General features: G+C 39.2%; 2 protein-coding genes across 7 annotated transcripts in view; one reads left to right on the top strand and one right to left on the bottom strand.

Moving 5' to 3' along the window:
* Positions 1 to 17,979, bottom strand: part of DCAF17 (DDB1 and CUL4 associated factor 17) — a 41,581-nt gene extending 23,602 nt beyond the window's left edge. The window contains exons 1-9 of one of the 3 annotated variants that reach the window (XM_069080038.1): positions 17,963 to 17,979; positions 17,218 to 17,445; positions 15,596 to 15,699; positions 14,205 to 14,295; positions 10,113 to 10,249; positions 8,819 to 8,897; positions 4,039 to 4,128; positions 674 to 781; positions 243 to 348 (exon numbers count right to left, since the gene is read on the bottom strand). In XM_069080038.1, the coding sequence (XP_068936139.1) occupies positions 243 to 348; positions 674 to 781; positions 4,039 to 4,128; positions 8,819 to 8,897; positions 10,113 to 10,249; positions 14,205 to 14,295; positions 15,596 to 15,699; positions 17,218 to 17,370 (868 nt within the window). In that variant the 5' untranslated portion in view covers positions 17,371 to 17,445; positions 17,963 to 17,979. The other 2 variants (XM_069080037.1, XM_069080039.1) reach the window with 2 other exon arrangements.
* A 118-nt stretch (positions 17,980 to 18,097) lies between these two features.
* The window catches only part of METTL8 (methyltransferase 8, tRNA N3-cytidine), a 130,239-nt gene continuing 127,990 nt past the window's right edge, over positions 18,098 to 20,346 (top strand). For 2 of the 4 annotated variants that reach the window (XM_069080046.1, XM_069080040.1), the window contains exon 1: positions 18,102 to 18,422. The gene's annotated coding sequence lies outside the window, so the exon portion shown is untranslated. Of the gene's footprint in view, positions 18,423 to 20,346 lie in introns of all 4 variants that reach the window. The other 2 variants (XM_069080045.1, XM_069080043.1) reach the window with 2 other exon arrangements.

Raw genomic sequence — 20,346 nt, 5'->3', positions numbered from 1 at the left:
CCTGACTCAAACACTTACATCTGAGTATAAGCAAGTCACTTAACCTCTCTCATTCTTGGTCTCAACATCTGTAAAACTGGGATAATAACATCTGTACTACCTACAGGACTGTTGTAAGGAAGGAATTCTGTTAAAAAAATTTTACAATCATCATTTTCATGAATAAACCACTTTGACAAACACCATTAATAAGTACTTACCATTTATTTTTTCAAGATGGAGAAACCATGAAGAGAACATACCTGTGATTTTAATATTACAAGGAATGCCAAAAGGTGACTCTCCTACAGTTCCAGATGTCCCACCCCATTTGCATGCTCGGCCCAGGTCAAGTTTCTGCTGCATGAACTAAAAACAAACAAACAAAAAACCAAACCATGTCTTTAGCACCTACTTCTACCATGTGAAATTTTTTTTTGTTTTTAAAATTCACTTGTATATAAACTGAAACATCTACACATGCCATCTTACATTTTCTATTTAGGGTCTTTTCCTTTCCCCCCTCCCCTTGTTAGAAGTTACATTTGTTTCTTAGAGGCTGCTCAGTTTCTTCAACTTGAAATCCATATAATGTGTCTATTCTCTTGATGTAAAAGCATGTTATTAAAGAAGAGCAGACCTCAATTCATTCCCTCAAGTTAATTTCAGAGTGGTAAATTTCATGTTTCATTACCTGTTCAGTGATGGCCTGGAAGCTATAGAGTCTGATAAGTCCTGAGTTATGCATTACAATCAACATTCCATGAGAAATCGTGGCATCCGTGACACCACTCCCAAAAATCTGGGAAGAAAAGGCAGAGTTCACGGGTGAGAAACCCCAGAGAAAACACTGTGCTGCCCCCAGCATGGTGGCTACAGACACATCCTACAGCTCTGACAGACTTGTTTACTATTCAAATTACTCATCCAGATCTGCTGCCCATTGTTTTAATTTCTGGATTAAAAAAATAATAATTCAGCACTTCTTAGTAATCTGTGGAATAATAGGTCTGTGACAGCAGAGAGCTGGCAAAGCAGCTACAGAGCTGAGGTGTTATTAGGGGTGAACTACTGGCGTCTAAGGCTCTGAACACTAATGGGATCGGTGTGTGCACAATGAGTGGAGAACGTACTCCTTAATGATGCAGCTGCATTCATTTGGTTCAGAGAGCTTTGTGCATGCCCATTAAAAGCAACCCTATTCTCCATGGAAATATGAATACATTTTGTCCATCTAATTCTTAATGGATACCACTCTACCATGCATGTACTGCCAGGTGCCCATTCTTTATGCTAAAATGTTCTTTATAAAGAGAGATTTTTATTTAGCTAATCAATGGTGGAGAGATTGGATCTGGAAAAGTAATTCAAATGAAAAACAGCCAATTCTGGAATTTCACCCATCCTTTTGTTCTTTAAATCTCTAATAATGTTTGATTTTTCAGTCAGCCTTATGGGGGCCCAGGTCTTTTTCTCTACACAGTCATATTAAAAACCACCAACTGCAAAACTTACAAGAAAATGCAGTATGAATGGAACTAACTTAGTGATTTAGATTTCTGTGAATGTCTTCACAATACATTCTGTGAATGTTCCCTAAATTCTCTATGAATAAACTAGATTCTGTACATGTAAAACAATTAAAGGCTGACATAGGATAATGTCCACAGCAGGAAAAAAACAGTTTGGACTTAATAAATTTCTACCTTAAAGGTTAATTATGTTTGCTTAAGATTATCTGCCTTAATGGTATGGAAGAATCTGGTGAGATTCATTTCCTGTGTGAGATATAACTCTTGTAGAAATTAAATACATATTTGTGTGTATATGTATATAACACACATACATGTATATATACATGATACAAGAAAATGGAATTACACATGCATATGTGCCTATATATCTTCTATTATATACATATGTAGATATATATGCATATCTACATACACATATCATGTAGGTATGCTAGAAATGGATCTTCTACTTAATTGTTCCTGTTTGCTATTCAAATCACCTCTCTATCCCTGGTACTTCAATTTTTGGTTTTGTTTTAAAAAAATAATTCTCCATGTCTTATTAAAAAAAACGCCTCTGTGACTTAAGTAGGTACTTAATAAATGCTTACAGAATAATTTAATATACAGAAATTAGATTTAGAAATTCCCACTCATCCAGGGTGAATAGCAATTCATGCCAGGGGAGTATAAGACTATTTATTCTATATAATCTGAAAGCAAGTTGCCAAATAAAAAGTGTTTTTTTTTTTAATGAGGTGAAATTTTTGAAATCATGTACAAAACTAACATAGGTAAGAGAATAAACTTTGAGACAGCCACTTTCAAATTAAGATTCTATTTCCATCTTTGCATTTCTCCACATTTAGCCATGTTTTAATGAATGCTCTGATAAACATACTTCAATACTTAAATATTAGAAGATAATATTTTGTTCATTAACACAACCATCACCACCTGCTTCTTAAGATCTATCTATAAAACAAACGGAAGGGTTCATTGACTTTAGAATGTGAAGAGTAGGATAGACTGTCTTCCCAAGTCTAGCATTCTAAAGCATTTTTGATAAAAACAAAACAAAACGGTGTTTGCCCTCAAGGATCTTACAATTTATTGAAGGGAACATGGAATACAACATGTACATTGACAAGTTTCATTCAAGGAAGAGGGCAAAGGGGTAAGAAAAAGATCAAGCAAAGAGCCCTTGGAAAAGCACCAATAACTGGGAGGGAATAGGGAATGCTTCATGAAGGAGTTAAGAGGGCAGTTCAGGTATGAGGGTTCGTGGGACTGCAAGGAGGTGGCAGATGCATTTGTACCATGTTTCAGCTAACTCTCTCCCAAATAGATTCTCATAGGTCATTAACATGCTGTCATTAGCCATCATCACAGATTTCCTAATATTGCTGTTCGTGCTTAACACTATACACTATTTCCAAATGTTATTTAGGAGACAAAGGGGAAGCCACATGGGTCGTGTTGGTTATGAATCACAGCTCTGAAACTGCTGTGTGCTACTGGCTTTGTTAAAGGAGTCAAAACACTATTTCCCCCAAGGTTGGAAGCCAGTCATCTTCAAATCTTGAGGCTGTGACACCCTTATACATTATTTTTCATATCCTTAGAACCTTAATTTCTAGAGGTGTTGGGGTAGGCCCTGGATGTGATAGAGCAGAAATAAATTCAAAACATTTCCATCATCCCTACAGTTTGCATTATGGAGTCTTATCACCTATAAGGCCCAAATCAATGGTTTTCAGTGGTACATATAGCACTGACTGGCTTATTGGTTTTGTTTTTTTTTACTTTGAAAGTCACTAAAATTCCAATACAAAAAATACCCTTGCCATTTCCCTATCCACTTTCACAGATGAGCTATGAATTTAGAGAGGCCATTTCAACATCTGAGGATATAGGTAGCTACTTATGTTCTAAAACAAACCACTTCTCAATCCTTAGTCAAACCAGATACTATCTATGTAAGATAAACACTTCTTGTATGCTATTATTTTGTATGGCATTTGTAAGCCCTTTGATGGGTTTAGTATTAGGGTTAGCAGGGGGGCATGATTTTCTGCCACCCAGGGCAATACTCAGATCATTAGAATGTTTTTATTTCCATCAAAATTTCCTTTTAAAACTAAGAGACTCCTGTTCTAAAAGAGCCTTGAAAAACAAAACAGATATCCCTGGGTCCAGAATCAAATGAGAGCAGGCAAAAACTGTAAGAGAAGCAAGACATATATTTGACTTATTGTGTATCAGCTGTATTGCAGAGAAGAAAGGTATATTCGAAGACATGTTTGGTTAGCTGGGGAATTTATTTATGTGTCTGGCTGGGCTCACAGATTTGCTCCTTTCCACAACCAGTTATCTTTGGCTACAAGTCAAGTAGTGGTTACCCTTCCCTTTAAATGTACAGCATAGACAAAAACCTAATGAGGCAACAATTAAATGGGGGTGGCACCCAAGGACAAGCAAGGCTTACTGTAAGCCATTATTATAGCTGCTGCAGGTCATACTTAATTTAGAAACTAGCTCTTACTTTCTTATTGATCTCCAGCATTCCTATAAGTGAAAGAGGTATGACTCGAAATACAGCAAAGTACAACAGCACAGACGGTTGAATGCCTGCCTGGAAAGAAAGAGGGAAATTAGAGACAACCCACTAAGCACAGTTCCTATGCTTCAGGCAACACTATGTTTTCATAAAGGAGAAAATGCCCATCCATCTAGAATGCAACTCAGAGGCAAACAAGTTAAATTTGACATGAAGAAATAAGTATTCAAAACATCCCCACAAAACCTTCCATCATTGGAGCATAAAATTGAAAAAATGATTGACATAAACCACAACCGTAAATATTTCTTAGCAGTGAGAGACTCTGGGTTTAGATCATAAACTGAAGCCCAGAAAACAAACAAGCTAATCAAGAGAAGCACAGCTATCAAGGCTCAATGTATCATTTAAAATTAGCATCATGTTGATAAGAACAGCAGGTCTTCAGGAAAAGAGGAAAAAAATGCCTGAAGAACTACAGCCAGAATTATTTCTCTTCTTAAAGAAGAGATTCTGTAACTGGAAGGACATAGTCAGGCGAGCTCCTTTATACAGTATAATAAAATGCAAAAAAAAGTTCTCAAACAGATCTATGGGACATCTTTAGGAATTTTCTGAGTCCCCAAGGATGTGTCATGGAACTTTTCCATTCCTGACACAAATAAAGATGGGTAAGACTATGGGGTAAAAAGGAAAAAAAGAGAGGCAACAATTTTTCAAAAAAATTTACTTATACTGTTGTGAACTGTGGAAAGGTAATGAGGGACAGGGAGCTACTTTTTATAGGGCCATACTTTCAGGGCTAGAAGGGACCTGAGTGGTCAAATCCAAACTACTTTTTTTTTTTTTTAAAGCAATTGGGGTTAAGTAACTTGCTCAAGGTTACACAGCCAGTTATTTCTGGGTGTGGTGCTAAGTATCTGAACCCGGATTCGATCCCAGATCATCCCGACACTGGGGCTGGTGCTCTTACTCACTGCACCACCCTAAGCAATTGGGGTTAAGTAACTTGCTCAAGGTTACACGCCCAGGTGTTTCTGGGTGGGTACTAAGTGTCTGAGCCTGCATTTGATCCTAGGTCATCCTGACGCTGGGGCTAGTGCTCTTACTCACTGTGCTACCTGGCCACCTCCAAACAACTCTTTTAACAGATGAGGAAACTGAGGCCAAGAAAGGTGAAGTAACTCACCTAACATCACAAAGGCAAGAAACAGCAGACAGGATTCAAACCCAGGTCCTTCGACCCAAATCCAGCTCTTTTTCCCTCTGCCACACTACTTCTAAAGCAGAGAAGGGTCCTGGAGACAACATGTGTCAATTACTTTGCAAACCTTAAAGTGCTATACAGATGAGCTTTTCTTCTTCTTCAAGGGAAAGAGCATGTTGTTGGAAAGGAATGAAGTGTAAGAAGATGAAAAAGAAAGGAAGGGAAGCTGACATATGGACACAGAATTTATGCTTGATTCTGGAAGTAATAGGGAACCCTAGAGTTTGAGTATGGAAGTAACATAGTCAGACCTCCTCTTTAAGAAGGTGTTTTACTGGAGTGGGGAGACTTGAGGCAATGTAGTGGCAACCACACTGGCAAACCCAGGATGGTTGTTAGCACAGTTCTTAGATTTGCTTTTCTAAAGGAAAGTAATTTTAAAGGGATCAGCAATCTTTTTTTAAAATTACATTCACTAGTTCAGGGGAAAAGTCAGAACCCTAAACTTCAGAGAAAATACAAACAGAAAATACAAGCAGAGAATTAAAGACAAACAGACAGGGCTCTGACTGCCTGAATCAGCTATACACTTTACATATATCCCTGGATCGAGAGAGCCTTTACATCGGAATGGGCAGGGAGCTCTGAACATACGGCCACTCAGAATCTCGACCATGGAATCACAAGATCCTTCTCATAAGGGAGCCCCCAAAGCAAAATATCAACTCAGATTATATATACACTTCTCAGAGCCAGAAGACTTCACAACCTTTGTACTCAATACCTAATTAGAAATTAGCAAAAGGTATGAAAGCCTTCCTACCAGGGAGCCTCCCCTAAGCAAGTTTCCTTCCCTTAATGGGTTCCACCATGAGGCCTATTAATGGGTGGGGAAGATCTCATATCCCATTAAGAATACAGGCAGGCAGAAAATGGACATTGTAATAGTCTAGGCATGAAGTAATGAAGGCCTGAACCAGGGGGTAGGCATGTGGGTAAAGAGAAGAGATGTAATGGTAGAAATGAGAAGGGCTCCCAACTGATTTGATACATGATGCGAGTTTAAGGGAGGAATTGAGGATAACACTGAAACTGTTGCCATCTTGGGTGATTGGGAGGATGGATGCTAGTGCCCTCAACAGTAACAGGGAAGCTGAGAAGAAAGGACAGTTTTGTGGAAAAGGTAATGAATTTGGTTTTGGACACATCAAGTTTGAGGTTCCTGCAGTATCTTGAGCTAGGCAGTTGGTGATAGGATACTAGAGTTCAGAAGATCAGAAATGAATATTTAGATCTGGATATCATCTGCATAGAAATGACAACTGAACCCATGGGAGCTGATGAGATCTCAAAATAAGACATTATAGAAAGAAAATAATGGGCATAGGATAAAACTTGGGGGCATGTTCACATTTACTGGATGTGATTTGGACAAAAAACCAGCAAAAGAAATTGAGAAACTGATGAAAACAGGAAAAAAAAAGTACTATTTGGCAAAGGTCATATGAAAGAGGGAAGAAAGAAATGAGAGAAGAAATAAAAGGTAGTGTTCAATGCATGAAGGCTGTGGAACCAAGAGTAAGGTACACAGAGACCCAATATAGGAGGCAATAGGGAGTGAGAAATGGACAGGTTTGAAATGGTGAGCAAAAGAGAAGAGACTTCAAGAAACACTTTATTTTCTAAAAGTAAGGCACCATTCAAAGCTAGGTAGAGGCCAACACTGATTTGCTGGAGTCAAGAGCTACTGAATTCAATTCCTGACTCAGACATTTATTATGTGTGTGACTCTGGGCAAATTCCTGACTCAGGTTCCTCAAATGTAAAATGAGGATAGTATTAGCATCTACCTCCCAGGGTTGTTGTGAGGATAAAATATTAGTAAACCTCCAAGTATTTTATTTTTATTATCATATCATTATTGCTCCCTCTGACATCCTTTAATTTCTCCCTTTCTGCTGGCTCCTTCTGTGATATTGCTATCTAAATATTCCCACAGTGCTCCCATCCTTAAAAAAAAAACCAAAACCCAAACTAACCCTACATTTGACCCTACTATCCCTGATATCTCTCCTCCTCTTCTTCACTAAATTCCTTGAGAAAGTCATGTATATTAGGTGCCTCCATTACCTCTCCTTCACTTTTACACTTTGTGAAATCTGGCTTCTAACATTATCATCAACTGAAATCACTCCTCCAAATACTGCCATTGATCTTTTATTTGCCAAATCTAATGGCCTGTTTCTCAATGGTCATCCTTTTTGACCTCACTGCAGCCTCTGAATTGCTAATACCCTTCTCCAGGATACTCCGCCCTCCTTCTCCTAGGTTTGTGTGATACTCCTCTCTTCTGGTTCTTAACTATCTGATAACTTCTTAGTCTCCTTTTCTGGATCTTCATTCAGGTCATACCTGCTAAGCATGATTATCCTCCAAGGCTCTGTCCTGAATTAATTTCTGTTCTCTTTCTATACTATCTCACTAGCTGATATCATCAGCTCCCATGAATTCAGTTATCTCTATGCAGCCCTAGTCTCTCTCCTGAGTTCCAGTCTCCAAATACTTCTTGGATGTTTTGAATTGGATGTCCTATTGGCATCTCAAACTCAAATATCCAAAGTAGAATTCATTTTCCCTAAACCCACCTCTCTTTCTAACCTGTCACTGTTGAGTGTACCACCCTCCTCTGATCACCCAGGATTGTGACCTCAGGGTTACTCTCCTACTCAATAAACTTCAGTGGGAACCCCTGATCTCCAGGATAAAATATTAAATCCTCTAGTTGTTATTTAAAGCTATTCACAACCCTCCTTACCTTTTCAGTCTCCTTACATTTGCTTCCCATCCACATATTCTATGATCCAGTGACCCAAGTCTTTTTGCTCTTCCTCCCACAGGATACTCATTTCCCTTCTCCATGCCTTTTCACTGGCTGTCCCCCATTCCTGGAATGTTCTCCCTCCTCATCACTGCCTCCTAACTCTTCTGGCTTCCCTAAGACTCAGCTCAAATCCCAGCTTCTTAAAGTCTTTCCCCAGTTGCTACTACCTTTCCTCTTACCTTTCATTTACTTTCTATTTTTTTTTTTTTTTTGGATGTACCTATTTATTTTTGGTCTCCCTGATTTGAATGTGGACTTCTTGTGGTCAGGTATTGTGTGTTAGCCTTTATTTGTATCCTTACCACTTAGCAGTATGCTTGATACACAGTAAATGCTTTAAAAAAAAATGCTTACTGACTGACAAGTGGTAACAAAATGGCAAGAGAATGGTGTGGAATCAAAAATGATACAACTCCCCAAAGAGAAACAAGTCAGTGTGAGACTAAAGATAAAATATTATAATACTGATTTTAAAAATTATTTTTTTCAACTAAAAAGAAGGCATTGAATAGAAGAAAACCAGCGAATAACTGAGGAAATTCCCACTACCAACCTTTAAAGTATATCTCAAAATCTCAGGGTTACTAGTTTTAACATTTCTTCTATAGGCTTCTGTAGACAAAACCTCATAGGTCTGACTTTTTCAAGCAACCAAAAAGCTAAACATACATATTTACCTGGCGTGCCAGAGCAGTGGCTTTGCTCTGAGCTGATTTGACAACAATGACCTCTTGGGGAGTGTCCCAGTTCAAATATCTTTTTGAAAGGAAAAAAAAAAGAGGGTTGGGATCAGCTTTTGGCATATTTTTACTCAACTATGATGGATATACCATTTTACAAGGCAATGATCTCTGATTAAGAGTGGGCTTTGGTGAGGATCAAACTAGAGATTTATAAAACATTTAGCAGTGTCTGGCTCAGAGTAGGTGCTTAATCAATGCTTGCTCCCTTCCCCCCTAAGACAAAATATTTTATTAAATATTTATAAATCACTGAAAAGTTCCCCTGGAATATACAAAATGGCAACCTGAAAAGTATAGGTCTCTTTTTAATAATCTTTGAGTCTTGATACCTTAAAATATCATTTGATCTACCAGTACCAAAAATTAATAAAGCAAAGCAAGCATATACTTTTAAAATAGAAATCTCATAAAAATCCTAAGTTAAAAACCATTGTTCTATTTCAGACTTCACATGCACATCTGTTTCATAATCTATCTATTTTGTTACCAGCATCACACTGGGTCATCTCAGTTAGATACAATTCCTCCCTCCTCTGAACTAATATTGCATTTTTTATGTCTCTTATTTCACTTTCCCATTCTATCTTTTATTATGGTAATTTGTTGATTCTTCTACCAGACTATAAGATCAATGAGAAGAGGGATGGTTTCTTAGGATTTGCTTTTTATCCCCCATAGCATCTGGCACCCTGCCTTACATATGGGATCACAAAGTTAGAGCTGGAAGTGCCCTCCCTTAGAGACCACTTCATCAACCCCCTCACTTTACAAATAAGGAAATAGTTTCAGAGAGGTTAAAGGACTTGCCTAAAGTCCCAATGGTGGTATGACAGGTTGTATGTAAACTCAAGACTAAGCCCAATACTCTATTCACTACACTAAGGCTGCCATTCAAGAACTCAATGCATGTGAGGAAATCCATGAATATTTATCGAATGAATTAACAAATCAAACTTTTAAAACAAAATGATCTTTAGAAGAAACAGCCTGAAATTTGGTGATAAAAAAAAACCTAGTTTAAATTTCATCCTACAGTCTAAGAAATAAAATTTACTTAAAAGACAGGCCAGGGAAACAAAGGGGATTGGTGTTAGGAACTCAAATGCCAGTTACATGTAGGGGAATATATCAAAAGGAGAGCTTGATACATTGTAAATCATAAGTCCTGGAAAATAAGTATAAAGTACTCAGTGAAAAACCTTGGTCTTAAAAGCAACAAGTTTCATACCTGAATTTGCAATAAGAAGCAAGATAAACTTTCTCCAGTACTTCTCCATTATTAGCAGAAATACGAAGTAGCCAGTTATGAGCAGTCAGTGCTATGAGGGAAGATCTGTAATCTGCTGGATTGGGCAGTATGTCCCCCTAGACAAAAAATAAGTGAGGTGTGAAAAGTCTGAATTTAGCCATGAACAAGGGATGCTTCCTAGCATCCAAAGAAAACAGTCCTACTCACAAGGAAAAATTCAAACAAATAAGCAGCCTAGGAGAGAGGCACATTAAATGTCTGAGTATAGCAGCCCTATTCATTAGGATGGAGGAGAGCTAAGGTTGTGTGTATATAAGGTTGCATTCATTAATAACTCCTAAAAATAGAACTGTCATAGAAATATGTCTGAAATCTGGCAATTAAGAGTCACATGGAAGGATTTACTTTACTTCTCCTGTCTTCCTTCCTTGCTCTGTATGACTTCTTTTACTTCAAATCTTTCTTAATATGCCTAGGAGACAGATTAACACTAACTGCTGCTCACTATTGGTTCGATCCTGATCTCAATTAAAAAATTCAATTTGGAACTAAAAAGCAAAAGGGGAAGATGTGGATGTTCATGGTAGTGCAACATCTTTTTACTCAGTCAATGACTCCATCCAACAGTGTGGCTGCTGTGCCATCCCAGAAGTGGCCCCTACTCTCACTGAGTAGCTGCCACAAGGTGGAAGTCTAATACTACAAGAGGGAGTAGAGGGGAGGGAGACTGCATTGGGTTTCTTGGATAAAAACGTGGCTCTAAGAGGAAAGGTTAAGGAAAACGGGGATTTTTCAGATCTAGCCTTTAGTCCGTGTTTCCTTGGGCTGAGAAGGAAGGCAATGAAGTGAATAGGAAATAGGAATTGTCAGCTCTTCATGCATGGTTGTTAAATGATTGAATTATTAAATATATTTCACAAGGATATGTAAATTTCCCCCCCTTTCCAAATGTTAGGAAAAGTTAAAAAAAATCCTTCCTGCTTATCTGTTATATATTGAGGTTATCACTATGCAAACATACAATGCCTAGGTGCCAATTCAATTTAAGCTACACACTAACTATACTGGCATCCATTTGAATATTTTAAATGCCAGGGAACATTATTATAGGATCACAGACCTAGACCTTGAAGTAACCTCAGAAGCCATCTAGTCCAAACCCTCTACCCTCTCCACCCCATTTGATTCATTGAGTTCAAACATCTTCCTTAGGTCTAAATGCTAATGGCATACCTACATAGTGAAAAGCTTAGTGGATAAAATATTATCAATAGTACATTTCATTTTTGTCTTCAAATCTCCAATGCCTAGAACAGCGCCTGGCCCAAAGGAAGTAAAAAAATTTCCTTCGAGGCAACTAGGTGGCATAGTGAATAGAGCACCTGCCTGGAGTAAGGAGGACATGAGTTCAAATCGGTCTCAGACACTTAACACTTACTGGCCATGTGACCTTGGGCAAGTCACTTAACCCTAATTGCTCTACCTTCCCCCTTCCAAAAAAAAAATTCTTTCACTTCAAATAAGAAAAAAAACAGAGGCAAAGTTAGGTTTATCCTGGTATTGTCCAAATATGCAATTAAATACTGAAGAGGAAGTCTTGCAACCATTAAAATAGTTTAGTAGTTAAGAGCTCAGAGATCTAAAATGTGTCCAGTCCACTCAAATATGGCTTTTAAATGATGTAAATTTTATTAGATTTTCATTCTGATATAGTATAAGTTATTTCTTGGTACAATAAAACAAACCAAGCCATTTTTATGATTAAAGTTGAAATCTGATTTTATACTTTGTGTCTTCAGATGCTGAGGCCTATTCCTGTGATGTGCTGCTAACTGTGTGATCTTGGTCAAGTTGCTTTTCTGGGACCCAGTTTTCTATGATTTTTTAAAGAAACATTTATTATATATTTATTTTTAACATTCATTAAAAAAAATTCTGAGTTCCAAATTCTCTCCCTTTCTCCCTCCCATCCCCACCCATTGAGAAGGCAAGAAATGTAATAGCAATTATACATGTAAAATCATGCAAAACATATTTCCATTTTAGCCATGTTGCCAAAAAAAGGCAAGAAAAATAAAATGAAAAAATTATGCTGCAATCTGCACTCAGACTTCATCACTTCTCTCTGTGGAGGTGGATAGCAATTTTCATCATGGGTCCTTTGGAATAGTCTTGGATCACTGCATTAATGAGAACAGCTAAATTATTCACATTTAATCATTGCATAATATTGCTGTTACTGTGTACAATGTTCTCCTGGTTTCGCTCACTTCACTTTGCATCATTTCATAGAACTCTTTCTAGGTTTTTCTAAAACCATCTTGCTTGTCATTTCTTATAGCACAATAGTATCCCATCACAATCATATACCGTAACTTGGTATTCCCCAAATGATGGGCATACCCTCAATTTCCAATTCTGACACCACAAAAAAGAACTGCTATAAATATTTTTGTACAAATAGGTGCTTTTCCTTTTTCTTTGATCTCTTTGGGGTACAGATCCAGTAGTGGTATTGCTAGGCCAAAGGGTATGCCAGTTCTATAGTCTTTTGGGCACAGCTCCAAATTGTTCTCTAAAATGGCTTGGATCAGTTCACAATTTAACTAATAGTGCATTAGGGACCTAATTTTTCCAGATCCTTTCCAATATTTGTCATTTTCCTTCTCTGTCATATTAGCCAATCTAATAGGTATGAGGTGGTACCTCACAGTTATTTTAACTTGCATTTCTCTCATCAATAGTGACTAAGAACATTTTTCTATGACTATAAATAGCTTTGATTTCTTCTGAAAACTGCCTGTTCATATCCTTTGACCATTTATCAATCAAGGAATGACTTGTATCTTTACAAATTCTGACTCAGTTCCCTATATATTTAAGAAATGAGACCTTTATCAGAGAAGCTATAAAATTTCCCTCCCAGTTTCCTGCTTTCCTTCTAATCTTGACTGTATTGGTTCTGTTTGTGCAAAATTATACATTTTATTTCCCATGATCCTCTCTATCTCTTATTCTATCATAAATTCTTTCCTTTTCCATAGATCCAGAAAGCAAAATGTCCCATGCTCCCTTAATTTGCTTATATCACTCTTTATGTATCCATTTTCTAGGTTTTTAAATGAGGAGATTGGACTAGATGATCTCAAAAGCCCCTTCTTCCAGTACTAACACTTTATGGTTCTATATCCATAATGTTTTGAGCCAATGTACATTTTTTTTTGGAAGGGGGGAAGGCAGGTTAATTGGGGTTAAATGATTTGCCCAAGGTCACACGGCTAGTAAGTGTTAAGTGTCTGAGGCCCCATTTGAACTCTAGTCCTCCTGACTCCAGGGCTGGTGCTCTATTCACTGCACCACCTAACTGCCCCAGCCAATGTACATTTTTTAAATGTTGCAAATACTATTTTTAAAATGAATTGTTTTCCTAAGGAACACATTAATAGTAAAATAAAAAAGTTTCCAGAGGTTTGAGTTGTTAACTGCTAAAGAATTATTTTTTATCTTTCCTCTTAATAAAGGGCAGATTTATATTATATGTTCATTTGAAAATGTATTATAACAGTTCAAATAGTCATGTAACATGATTTTTCCAATAAACAAACACTGCATTATTATGCTGTCAGGACAGTAAATACAATAATTTTCATTAAATTTAGGGTAACAAAGTCAGTGATACAACTTCATGTTATTAAAATTTTAACTTCTGAAATCTTAATTTGTGTTCTTGCTAGTTCTTAAAAGCTTTAAATACAAAAATGAATTTTAATGTAAATACTCACTAAAAATGAAAGTCTTTATTAAATTATGGAAATTTCTCAATATTTGTTGCTTTGTGATGACCATACATGGCAATCGAAAGAAATAATCACTTTTCAAGTTTCTTGAATTTTCAGAAGATAATCTCCTGCTCAGTTTCTTCAATCACAGATTATCTCAAATTTCCCTCCTACTTGTGGCACTGTGATAAGTGCCTTTCTGCCCCAAATCAATAGTAAATCACCTTTCTAGAATAAAACAACTGAGATTTTTTTTCCTTTGCTAGAAGATTCTGGGGGGCAAAAATCTTACCACAGGGCATTCCCACAATAAAGCATCCTCTATTTTTTCTGATTTAGAACACTTCGGCATCTCATAACGCTTTCTTGGCTCTGCTGCAACACTGAGGAATAACAAATGAAATATTTGAAATAACAAACAAAATACTTGAAATAGCAAATGAAATAACAACAATAAAAAAATAACGCATTATCACACTTCTTAAGAAATTCCATACTGTTTTATAGCCTGTTTTATCCATTCTGATTGGTATGAATTACTCCTTTACTGTTCTTCATTTTCATGAAGTGCCACCTTGACCTCATGCCACACAAAATAAAAAGATTTTTTCTCCTGAGAAATCTGCAGCAACATTTCTTCTCTGGATAATTCCAGTTTAAAAATAAGTACCATAAACAGGGGAAATATACTAATAGTGTGATATTCAGCCATTCAATTATTCTCCCTGAGTTTCTTTCTTTCACAGTAAAATGGGGGTGGGGGGGGAGGGTGGAAGCACCTTCCTTACAAAGTTGTTGTGAGCATCAGATAAGATATGGAAAGAGCAATGTAAATAGCTGTTAAAAACCTGTTATTCTCCAGGAGTACCTTCTCTGGGATACAGTCTCACTGGAGAACCAGGTGACTATTTTATTCATTTCTGACAGTCCATCAATGTTAAGGCTGAGCAGAGTAGCACACAGGATTGCAAATAAGGCTATTTTTAATGGAAAGTTTTGGTGTTTATCATAGCCTTCTAACAAGAAAGTCCAAATTAATACCATCCATTAACAATAACTAATGAAATGATCTCAACTAACCCTAATCATTTTGGTAACTGGTTACATTAACCTATCATCTTTTACCTTTCTTTGATGTGAAACACCATTGGCATTCTCAAATATGTTATTTGATTTGTTAATTTTTTTATTCTGGATCTTTGATTTCATTGGTAGGAGAAACTAGGAGATGAAACCCTTATCAGTGCTGACTAGAAACAATTCTACAATATAAATTCTTAAGGGCCTTGCCAGGAGGCACCAAGAAATTGTGACTTTCTCAGGGTCATACAGCCCTGAATGTTTCTAAAGCAGGACTGGAATCCAGGCCATCCTGACTTAGAGCCTTGTTTTCTATCTAGTAGTTGATGAGACCTCTGACCTAGATGAAAAGGGAAATTAGTACTTTATATTAGTATTTTGAAAGCTAAACAACAGATAATTTGAGACTCAAACATTCAAAAATTACATGAAGCTACCAGATTTTACCTTAAACTCTTCAACCCTCCCTTTTTCCCCACTTGTCTCATATTGCTATCTCACCAAGCACAAGGTGGCACTTCCTTTCTGCAGAAATTCTGGGGCAGTTTAGAATCAGGATGAACAGTGAGGTGTAATAAGTGTGAATTTTCACAAAAGAATCACCTGCTGACACAGCACCGGTAATTGTCAAAATATATTCTTCCTCTCTCGTAGGCAATAGGTGATTTAGAATGAGTTGTCCAAACATTCTTGAATTTAGTGCTTTTCTGAAAGATACAATAGATTCTGTATCACAGTTTGGTTAAGAGTTTGTTCATATTCCTCCCAAATGACAGGGCACTAGATAGTGTTAGCTAGCCTAATGTGTAATGGATGCCTTCTTGAGTAAAAAGAAACAGATTTTAAAAGTGACCTGGCAACTGGTAAATCACTCTCTACCAATACTTTTTTTTTTTGAGGCGGGAAGGCAGGGCAATTGGGGTTAAAGTGACTTGCCCAAGGTCACACAGCTACTAAGTGTTAAGTGTCTTGAGTCCAAATTTTAACCCAGGTCCTCCTGACTCCAGGGCCAGTGCTCAATTCACTGCACCACTTAGCTGCCCCTCTACCAATACTTTTACATTAAAATGTGATTGCATGCCTATTGTGGATATCAAAATTAATTAGCAAGGCTTTTGGGGAAAGAGCCTTGAAAAAAGTTAAACTAACATAAAAGGAACAATGACTAGGCACACACTAAGCAATACAACAGGCAGTTAGTTCAGTATGCCAATAGCAAAACTTCGGACTTGCTTTGTTTTCATCAACCTTTTCAGCCCGTGGTGGGGAGGGTTAGGCTGGAGGCTTAGCTGAGTCCTAGTGGAATTTGCTTGGTCTGAACAGGTTGTAGAAAAAGAGCTTGTGAGCACTTTGTCCGGTTTTTAATTGCTTTTGATCCTTCCTTCCTTTCCCCTCACATATCTGTTGCAATGAAGTGAAGACATTCATCATTGTCAGTTCATACTGAAGGAAGAAATAAAAAGACAGCACCTAGAAACTCTATTAATAGTGCAATCTCCTCATTTCAAGGCCCATTAGTGCCCCTCCTCTTTACATCTTTCTTAAAAACAGCTCATCTAGGGAAACCATTCAAAACAACCCGATTTGCTTCCTTCTCCAATCTCGCCCACCCAACTCAGAACGAAACCTATCGCCTCCTCCAGGAGCTAGGGGGTGGGGGATTCTTTTTTTAACCGATCTCGACAGAATAAGAATTCGAATCAAAGCAATTATCCACCAAGCTTCCCGAGGCCGATAAATGAAGCATTCAACCCACTTCCAGACCAAGAGGTGATGGACTCAAGTGGAAGAAAAATACGTTTTCCCCCAAAGCCACTGATGGAATTTGTTTTGTTTGGCTAATTTTTCTTTTTCAGTTTGGTGGTAAGGAGTAGCAAAAATAAATTAATAAATAAAGGAGAAAAAAAGAGGATCATTGAAGCACAGAAGAAAATAAAAGATCAGAAAGAAGCACGGACAAGCATGACACCTTTGAAAATGACTTGAATTTATGATGCATTTCTAAAAGAAAAGCAATGTACATAATAGAGACAAACAGTACAACCCTATTTTTCTACGTATATGGGAAATACATTTTATTTTGTGTTTAAATTCAGGATAAATAATTTTTAAGTCAGTTAAAAAAAAAAAGAAATTGCTTTCCATTAAGGATGAAGCATTCACAAGTTTCAAAAGGACAGCTGCGAAGGGGGTGGGAGGGTAAAAAAAAAAAATTGACCAGTTACCTGGCACACCAGCTTCCTCAGGATCCCCAGGTTTGTCCTCTGAACCATTCCAGCATCATTCGTGAAAAAGCCCTGGGCCCTCCTGCTCAACTGGCTGCAGATATTGGGCTTCCCGCGGGCCCGAGGGCGCCCGGCGGCCGAGTCTGGGCACATCTGGGGAGGTGGTCAGCCCCGGGCTCCCGCGCGCGGAGGTCCCCCCAGGGCTGGGCGGTGGGCAAGAAGGCCGGACTGGCGGGGGATTCGGAGAAGAGAGTGGACATCACTTCCCCGCCGGGCCAAGGCCCGGGCCCGACCCGGCCCGGTGCATCCGGCTCTCCCCACCCCCACGCCCGAGGACAAGCGGCCCTCTAATCCCCGGCTCCGAGCTCTCCTGGGAGGGTGGGGGGGTCGAGGAAGGGACGGCGCAGAGTGAGGCCCGGGGCAGATCGGAGCACGTCGGGTGGAGGAGGGGCAGGGCCCAAAGGGGAAGTTGGAGGGGGAGCGATTAGATTAATCCGTGCTTGGCACTGGGGTCTAGAGCCCCGGGGCTGGTGACCTGGAGCCAGACGGTAGCCTACACTGCAGCAGGCAGTCTAGGAATGAGGGAAAGGAAATAGACCCACTTCCTGGCGGCCCCGAGGCCCGGCGGCCGAGGCCAGAGGTAGTAGTAGAGGATGCTCCAAGACCCAGCTCAAGCGTCGCTCCCTCCCCTCCCCCACCCCGCCCAGGGCACCCAGAGGAGAACAAAAAGAGGCCGCCTCCCCACCTTCGGCCTCCAAGTGCCGCTAGCTCCCTCGGGAAATGTAGTTTCTGACTCTCACGGAAAAAAAAAAAAAGCTTCTGGACTACAATTCCCATCAGGCTCTACGCGCAGAGGGCGGGGAAGAGGAAATTGTCTCCGCCCCAGTAGGGAGCCACGTGGCCCTTCCAACCCTGCTGAGCTTGGGACCCCAGGGCCTTTGGTGGGCAGGTTGGCAGTGACCCGCGCGGGGTGCATAGTCTGCACAGGTGGGCGAGGAAGAGTGGACTTGGTCTAAGGCTGTGTACGTGGGATGCTCTGCGCTCCCCTTGCAGTCCTCTATCCCCTTGCAGTCCTCTGTCCCACAGCCCTTGCTCACATCCTGGGTCAGGGACGGAGAGGGGCGCTGTGTCCCGGCGTCCAGGCTCCCTCTTGTGCAAGAAGGGAGTGTCTTGTCTAAACCAGAAAAGCGAGCAGCACATTAAAGGTATGTTACTCCTCCCTTGGCCCCTTCACTTTCATCCACGCCCCACTCCACCCTTTAAACCAGTTTCCTTGTCAATATCCAGTATTCTCTGAACATTTATTAAACAGCCTGTTGTGTGTCTACAGTGCTCTGCTAAGCAATGGGGATACCGACCAATCAAGGATTTATTAAGTGCACACCGTGCATGTACAGAACGCCATGCTGGACTCAGGGAACACAAGTATATACAGAATAGAACAACCCCTACCCTCAAGGAGCTTTCCTTCTAGTGGAAATAATAAGTGCACAAAGAAACATCTAAAGCGTCAGTATAAAGTGAACAAAGACAAATATATAGGCAAAGTTGTTAAATGCAAAGTAGTTTGGGAGAGAGGACTATAGTGTTTGGAAGGGACCAGGAAAGCCTTCATGCAGAAGATGGTGCTTGAGCTGTGTCTTAAATGAAGACAGTGACTGTGAGGCAGAGGTGAGGAAGAAGTGTATTCTAGGCATTTGGGACTGCCAGTCAGTTAATTTATTTTATTAAGCACTCACTATGTGCTGGACACTGTCCAGCTTAGCACAGGGGATATACAAAGAGAGGTAAAAAAAAAAAAAAATCAACCTCTGCCCTCACAATCCACTGGGGGAGATAAGCAAACAACTTTTGCCTCTGCCAAGACGGAGAGGAGGCCAGTTTAGCTGGGCCAGAATTCAGGATGGAGAGTCATGACCAAGGAGGCTGAAAAGAACATATAGAGTTTAAGGCATGGTGCCTCCCATCAGTAGTTTATGATCTAATAGGGGATTGTAGGATCATAGATTTATGTTGGAAAAGACTTTAACGTTCATTTGGCCCAATAACCTTATTTAAGAAATTGAACTGCAGAGAAGTAATTTGCTCAGGGTATTGAAGGTAGGCTGGGATGGGCCAGATGTCTGAGTTGAAAATGGTAAATGGCAGAACTGGGTTTGAAATTCAAGTTTCCTAACTACAAATCAGTGCTCTTTCTTCTACACTATGAGGCTCGAGGTGGACAAAGATATGCAAAGACTGGGAGCTGAATAAAGGAGAGTTGTAATCCAAAGTGCTTTAAGAGAACAAAGGATAGAGAATCACTTGAGGAAGCAGGGAGGATGTTGAGGTGAGAACTGGGAGACTTGATAGTGACTTTAGGTAAAAAGGAAAGCCAATAGAGAGCAAGAATAAGACTTGAGGTGGGATGAGGAGATAGCCAATGGTACAAGGTATTACAGGAAGTAGAAAGAAGTAGAATTAAGAGCTAAAATGGTACGTTGGCCTCTACCACTATTTCTCCCTCTAAGGGAGAAAGGGAATTATGATGTGAAGATTATCTGCTGAAAGTAAAGAGGTATTTGGTCGTTCAGTTTTTAATCTTTTCTGACTCTTCTTTACCCCATTTGGGGTTTTCTTGGCAAAGATACTGGTGTGGTTTGCCTCATTTTACAGATGAAGAACTTAGGGTCACACAGCTAGTAAGTGTTTGAGGCCCAGTTTGAACTCTGAAAGATAAGGTTTCCAGACTCCAGGCTCAGGATTCTTATCTTCTGTGTCACCTAGCTGCTAGAAGGGGGGTGGAGGGTAGTGTTAGGGGTTGGAACTAAGAGTCCACAGAAGAATTAAAGGATTATTGAATATGGGTAAACTCAACTGAGGTTTGATTGCTTTACTTCACAGTTGACCTAATGTGTATGGTTTGGCTGTTTGTGTGTATATTATAATATTTGACTTATTATTAATCTGATTTTCTGAGTCAGAGGATGAGTTCAGATTTCTACTTCTATCACTTACTACCTGTGTAATATTTAAATCTCCTTCAGCCTTAATTTCCTCATCTGTAAATTAGGCAATTTGTCTAGATGCCCCCTGAGGTTCCTTCTTATTCCACATCTACAATCCATTATCTTACACTTCCCTATACAA

Source organism: Petaurus breviceps, unplaced genomic scaffold (assembly GCF_028583685.1).
Source record: "Petaurus breviceps papuanus isolate PSGF00001 unplaced genomic scaffold, PetGlider_PUasm1.0 91133, whole genome shotgun sequence".
Taxonomy (NCBI): Eukaryota; Metazoa; Chordata; class Mammalia; order Diprotodontia; family Petauridae; genus Petaurus; species Petaurus breviceps.
Note: the sequence above shows the minus strand (reverse complement) of the source record. Positions and strands in the feature narration are given on the sequence as shown.